At 41.9% G+C, this 7,039-nt stretch overlaps 1 protein-coding gene across 2 annotated transcripts; it reads left to right on the top strand.

Annotated features, from left to right (window-relative positions):
* Nucleotides 1–1,749: 1,749 nt before the first annotated feature.
* Nucleotides 1,750–6,797, top strand: LOC119290810. 2 transcript variants are annotated; one of them, XM_037569458.1, is made up of 6 exons: nt 1,750–2,304; nt 2,527–3,021; nt 4,220–5,217; nt 5,764–5,832; nt 5,921–5,977; nt 6,158–6,797. In XM_037569458.1, exons 3-6 carry the CDS (start codon nt 5,155–5,157, stop codon nt 6,257–6,259), a joined length of 291 nt encoding a protein of 96 aa, XP_037425355.1. In that variant the 5' UTR covers nt 1,750–2,304; nt 2,527–3,021; nt 4,220–5,154; the 3' UTR covers nt 6,260–6,797. The 2 variants fall into 2 exon arrangements, with proteins under 2 accessions (XP_037425355.1, XP_037425354.1); XM_037569457.1 differs by lacking the exons at nt 4,220–5,217; nt 5,764–5,832; nt 5,921–5,977; nt 6,158–6,797 and having other exon boundaries at nt 1,769–2,304; nt 2,527–2,783.
* Nucleotides 6,798–7,039: the final 242 nt, after the last annotated feature.

Here is a 7,039-nt window from a genome sequence, read left to right as displayed (position 1 = left end):
GACCAGAGAGTTGTCTCGGTCATGTCTACATAGTTCGAACCCGTAGGGTCCGCACGCTTAAACGTTCGTTGACGATATAATATTATATGATTTATGTATTTTGGTGACCGAATGTTGTTCGGAGTCCCGGATAAGATCACGGACATGACGAGGAACTCCGGAATGGTCCGGAGGTAAAGATTGATATATGGGATAATAGTGTTTGGTCTCCGGAAGGGTTTCGGAATTCACCGGAAGGGGTTTCGGATGTCTCCCAAAATGTTTGGGTACGAGAACACTTTATTTGGGCCAAAGGGGAAAGCTCACAAGGCTTTTGGAAAGTGCAAAAGGAAGTTTTGCAGAGTCCAGAGGCTAGACGCCAGGAACCCTGGCGTTTGGGGGTAGACGTTAGGAACCCTGGCGTCTAGCCCTGGAGTCCGAGAAGGACTCTTGCCTTTCGGGCAAAACCAACTTTGAGGAGGATTTTACTCCAAGTTTCGATCCCAGGGCTCAACATATAAATAGAGGGGTAGGGCTAGCACCCAAGACACATCAAGAAACACCAAGCCGTGTGCCAACAACCCTGTCCCCTCTAGTTTATCCTCCGTCATAGTTTCCGTAGTGCTTAGGCGAAGCCCTGCGGAGATTGTTTTTCACCAACACCGGCACCACGCCGTCGTGCTACCGGAACTCATCTACTACTTCGCCCGTCTTGCTGGATCAAGAAGGCAAGGACGTCATCGAGCTGAACGTGTGCTGAACGCGGAGGTGTCGTACGTTCGGTACTTGATCGTGGAGGATCGTGATGGTGTACCACTACATCAACCGCGTTGATAAACGCTTCCGCTTAGCGATCTTCAAGAGTATGAAGATACACTCTCCCTCTCGTTGCTATGCATGACCATGATCTTGCGTGTGCGTAGGATTTTTTTAAAAATTACTACGTTCCCCAACAGCTTCCACATACACCACTAACAGCAAAACCCAGAGGAATCACAAATAAGCTACCAGTATGTATTACACAAGAGTGGATCTCCACCATCATTCCAGTATTTCATGACCATTCGTATAAACCACTCTCAGTTATCTTCTTTCATTGCTTCAGCACCATCGTCTTCTCTAGCTTCACATTTATCCACCTTGGGTGTCCTCGCCTCTAGCATGAGTGTGCCTCTCCCCAATCTAGGCTCACTGCCATCATGCATTCACATCGCCTCATTATGCAAAGCTTCGGCTTTTCTCTACAGCACCAGACGATATCCTTCGCTTTGTGGTCCTGCCCAATAACGCATAAACGAGCAATCATAGTAGATACATTCAGCCGTGGAGCGAGTCATTTTTGTTCTCAAAGCAGGCTCAATTACACTGTTTCCAGATAGCCTGACATAGCGCAACAAGTCCTGCAATTTGTAGGTTCATTCTTTGTGAAATAAACTTGGGGATCCATAAAAAATATTCTGTAAAATATGTAGGTTTTGATATTGCACTTACACATTTACAAACGATATACCACATAATACTTTGCCTCAAGACATGTAAGAAGAGGTGGTTAATATTCCCAACTTCAGAAAAAAAAAGCGATAGAGAGGCTCGCGAGTCCACTTTCTTTTTTGGCAATTGCATTATTCCATATTAGCGAGAACCAAATCTTATTTTTATAGGAAATTTTGCACTTCACATATATTTAAATGATCTATCAGGACCCACATCATACAAATACAACCCATTAACAGTCGCATAACGAGCGCCCTCTCGCGACGTCCACGTGGGCATAAGGGACTGGGCTGATTTTTTTCTTTTCCTCCCACCCCTCTTCTTTCTCGCCTCTCGTTTCCACATCCGGCTGGCGGCTAGAGTTGCTGCCGCCACCACAACCACCTCCACCATCCATGCTCCTCCAGCTCCCCGAGAAGCTTATCTATCTCCTCCTGGACCTTCTAACTCCTCTTCCCCAAGATTCGAGATGGAAGGGATGGGGAAGAAGAGGCGCCCGCTGATGGTGATGGACTCCTCGTTGACCGCGGCGGCGCAGACGGCGTCGAGGGGTCCAGAGACCGGGGCGTGGGAGTGGATGGCAAGGGAGCGCGCAGCCGTCGACCCCGTGCACTGTCTCCCTCTCTCCTCAACGACTCGCGGCGAAGAAGCCGCTGGAGGAGGAGCTCGACCCGGACGACGGTGGCCGGAGGACGTCACCATGGGGATTTGCTGCAAAGGGCCACCGGAGGAGGAGCCCAACTACAGGAGAATGCGGTGTAGCAAGAGCCTCGCCAGCATCGTCGGCATCGAGCAGTCCTCTAAAGCTCGTCCTCACCACCACGGACGCCGGTGAGGCCAGTCTCTCCTTCACCTCTGCTCTGCTCTCTCTCTCTCTCTCTCTCTCTCTCTCTCTCTCTCTCTCTCTCTCTCTCTCTCTCTCTCTCTCTCTCTCTCTCTGGGACTGTTTGGGAGTGGAACAACAAACCCTGATGATTTTCCTTGCTGTTCAAGGAGAGGCAGATTGGGATTTAGATTTGTTTTCTCATGGTGTGTTGTTATTTGATTTTGCAGAAACGGCTCCAATGGAAAGGTTGGATGCTCACATGGAAGAAGTGATCTGATTTTGCTCTCTCATCTCTCTTTGTAGATTTTTGTTCATGCTGGGATGTGTTCAAGTGTTGATTTTTGTTCATGTGTGGAAGCTGGGCTGTGTCTATATGTACATTTTTGTTCATGCACGAATTTTTTATTTACACTCATTAGATTATGTTATTCTCATGTGTAGCTCGTCATTTATCCAAAATATTGTTCTTCCATTTGGGGCTTTAGTTGCAGATTCATGCTTAAAATTATATTGTTCAGACGCATCTTTGCGTGCTTGTTTTGCTTTAACCCGTCGCCTAGCCATGAAGCACTCTGCTGCAGCCTCTCACTTCACGGTCGACGACACTCTGCTCCAACCCGTCACTTCGCTGTGAAGCCCTCTGCTGCAGCCTCTCACTTAACCGTAGACGACACACTGCTCCAACCCGTCTCTGTCCAGTCCCAGACAAACCTGTTGTAAAGGTTATTATTTTGTGCATCTTTTGCTGCATCAACTAGGGCTGAAAGGACTAAAATTATTCAACTTTGTTACTAGGGATCTGGTCATAGGTATTGTAAATACTAAATAGTATGATATCCTTTTAAGAAACAATTTTTCTTTTTGTTTTGATGTGCTTGTGATTTGCTCTCCAGGTTATCTTTCTTGAGAACTTATTGGTTTACCAATTTGAGATTTGTTTCATCATGTTTTTGTACCATGTCATCGGGATTTTCATTTGTTCTTCTGCCATACACAGAACATATTGCAGTGCTTCAGGGTTTTCAATTGTTCTTCTGCCATACCATATGTATGCGTGTATATTCCTGACTTATAGTTTCCTTTTTGTTGTGCAAAAGTGCTTATAATTTCTCATGCCCTCAACTACTATTTTAGCTTTAGTATGCTCTGGGTATAAGCATGGCCGCTACAATGGTCAGTACCAAGGGTGAGTGCCTCCACGTTTGAAGATGATCTCATAGGATGCCTATAACTATGCTTCTTTTATTTGGTAAAAAGAAACTATGCTTTTTTTATTCTCTTGGTTGAACGTTAAACAAGAAAAACAAATAGTATTTGTGTCGCCTTGAGAGGCACACCCGTTATTTATTTCGCGCAAGTTCTCTTATGTGAGATTCTTACTATTTTCTAAAATATTATGCACTGAATATTCTGACCATTAATTCTTACTAATAATAGGCTTCTTGGGAAAAACTGGGAAATGAATATATAACCAGGCGTGTGTTAAGGGTACATGAGTTGTAGATAAACTATTATGAATTGGAATAACAAATTGAGTAAATTGGTACGACAACAAAACTTGAAGCTAGGAACTGCAAGTTTATAGTATACATGGATAGGAGCAGAGAAATAAACATACTGATCAAAATAGGTGTTATCTAAAGAAATGGTCAGAAGTGTGATCTCTCTTCTTATCAGCCAAACATGATCCATGTGAGCTAAAGAATTGGTCAGCAGCAAATAGCTTGTATTGTTCTTACTTCTAAAAAAGCATGACTGTATGAAAAAATGAGAAAGGTCCACTAAATAATTAGAGGGCGATAGGCGCAGCTGAACCAATGAAATGACCCTCCTGCAGATATTCAACACTTGTTTTACACTCTTTATGTCACTTTCTGATTAGTTGTGGCGTATTACAACAAATGGGTCCACTTGTTGCAGGCAGTGTTCTCCTGCTGGCGGGGTTCCAAAGTGGATGTGGAACGCCATGACCAAGATCTTCAAATGTCCAATATTTCATAGACTATATCCATGACAGAGGTCTCTTTTCTTTTAAATAAAAAGTGACTTTCTCCTTCTTTTCCTTAGATAAATTTATGATTGAGGAGAATATATTCCTTCATGTGTTGTTTCAGTATAAACGACATAGAGTTGGTTGTACCCTGAGTTTCTTCCTTCCTCCAATGGATTGATTGCAGTTCTATCTGAGCCTCAACTGGTCGAGTGTTGTGCCAACTGTAAGTCTCATTGTTAGTCAAGAATGCATGCTTGTTAGCACATGCATCTTCAACATCACCCTGGTTATGTTTCATTGTTTTCAGAAATGGGAAATGGTTTAATAATTTACTCTCTTTTGAGAAAATCGGTAGTTGCAGAACATACTATTTCATTATCACGTACTGTTTTGCATTTTCCATTAAAATGGAAGGATTACCTCCTACATTGCAAGTAATCTTATTTTTTCTTCGTTATTTGTTTCCGGGAAACATGAATTGAATGATGATAGTACAGATTTAATTGGCCATGTGCTTGCTTTTTACAGGAACGATCGATATATTGTTAAAAGAATGAAAGTATGCCCTGCCTGAAGGTTTTAGCTTTCTTTTTCATGAGAAGATAGAAGGTTTCTGGCGTGTTAACATCAATATAATTTCAATGATCTGCTACCCTTGTATATTTTCTCTTTGGTTAAACAAGAAGCTATTGCGTTGGTCAGTAGATCTCTCTTAAGTTTTAGATGTGGATGAAATGCTTCTTTCTAGATGTTTAGTCGATCAAGTAGTGTGAACTCATTTGGCTCCCAATCTGCTTTCAGCTCTAATGATTTGGATTACTTCAAGAAGGACATATAAGCACAAAATAACAAAAAGACGACCATGAAGGCTAGAGCCACCGATGCAGAGAAGAACGTGCAAGAGCTGAATGCTAAGGCGGATAGAGTAAGTATGCGACTGTGGTTGTCTGTTGTGCTAATGTGCATCTTTATTTTTCTTCTTGGACAAGCTCGTATTTGCTCAATCCTTTGATAAACTCTTGGGGTGTTGTCACTGATTAAGTGGTCATTGTTGCCGTTTCTGCATTTATTACATGATAAATTTTTTATATTTGATAAAAAGGAGATCAATACTTTGTCAGACTCATAGTGGGTTAACGATGGTTCATGCTGCTATTTTCTTTTCTGTATGTGATTCCAATGCTATATAAAACTTTGCTACAACACACTTCTTTTGGGTAAATTCTGCAAAGTAAATAAAGAAGAATCTGGAATGTTTTAGCGTATTATCATCTCCTTAATTTTAGGGAGAGCTGAGCCTCATTCCCTATTAAACTGTTATTTGTGAAACAAAAATGGGATAAGGCTCATATCCTGCTGTCCTGGAAAACTTTTGGTGGAAGTGGAATCAAGGGTATATATCCCTTGAGTCCACCTTTTCCATTAGGTGAATACTGTCTTCAAGTTGATAACGTTTTTATTTTTTTATTAGCTTCAAAAGACAAGCGGCGAGCAAACCGTTAGGATTCAAAAGACTAAAAGTGTTCTTAAAGCTGCAGAGGTTTGTGATATATTCGACTACTGTGGTACAGTTTTGTTATGCAGTTTCGTGATGCATTCTCCTCAATCCTTTGTTTTGGTGTTTGTAGGAGGAGCTGATGAAGGTGCAGTTAGAAGCAACACCAAAATCAGAGCAGCTCAGAGAGGTAATTTTCATTCTTCTGTTGAAGCTGCTGTCATAGGAGTATGTCAGTAAGGTAACATGACAGATTTAGACTGGATCAGCCTTTTCCTATTTGCTCCGTACTCTTGTACCCTCAAGGGATTTGGCTTGCTTTATGGTCATTGATCAACAAGGTTCTCATTTGTACATGCATGTGTGGCAGAAAGAAAAGCAGCCGAAGGGGTGCCTCCCACCTGGTACCACCCAACTTCCTCTTAAGCGGCGCCACCCGGTGGCGCCCCAACCGCTAGTGATTATAAATTGATTTAACCATGGATTTGCCATTCCTATTCCAAATCCATCCTGGTATATCTTCCTTCCCAGGCACCAAACTAATAGATTGCATCATAATTCTAATTATATTCAATTGGATCATCTCATTAGAGTCAAGCCATCTTCTAAATGTTACTCCCTTCCTTCCGGAATATAAGGTGTATTGATTTCCGTGCAAGTCAACCATTTGAATGTTTGACCAAGATTATAGAATAAAATAACAACATTTGCAATACCTAATAGATAAAATATGAAACTGCTTTTCGTGATGGATCAGATGGTATAAATTTCGTATTGTGGATATTGATATATTTTTCTAAAAACTTCGTCAAACATGCATTCGTTTGACTTATGAAAAAACAAATTCACCTTGTATAAAGGAACGGAGGGAGTATATTTTTGGTGTTCTCACCCATTTGTTTCACATATTTAGTTTGTTCATTACAAATCCTAAAGAGATCAGGAAACTAGTCTTTTGTTGATTCATTACCAATCCAATTATTTGTCCAAAAATTAGTCTTATTTAACATTCTTCACTATCATGATCATGCTCCTCACATAAATTTCTTGATTATTAGTAGGTCATACTAGCATGGGGGGGGGGTGTCTTGGGAAGTAAATTTAGTTGATGTTGAAGACGATATCACCATTCAAAAACCCTTATATCGGTGTATTAGAGTAGGGGTACCCTAGTATCCCGAACTTGTGCACGGGCAGTTGCAGCACTCCGCGGCAAGGCTTGCCGGACGACCGCCAAGATCCTCCGTGGCTC

This window comes from Triticum dicoccoides, chromosome 4B (genome assembly GCF_002162155.2).
Source record: "Triticum dicoccoides isolate Atlit2015 ecotype Zavitan chromosome 4B, WEW_v2.0, whole genome shotgun sequence".
Lineage (NCBI taxonomy): Eukaryota > Viridiplantae > Streptophyta > Magnoliopsida > Poales > Poaceae > Triticum > Triticum dicoccoides.
This window is presented reverse-complemented; position numbering and strand designations above follow the sequence as displayed.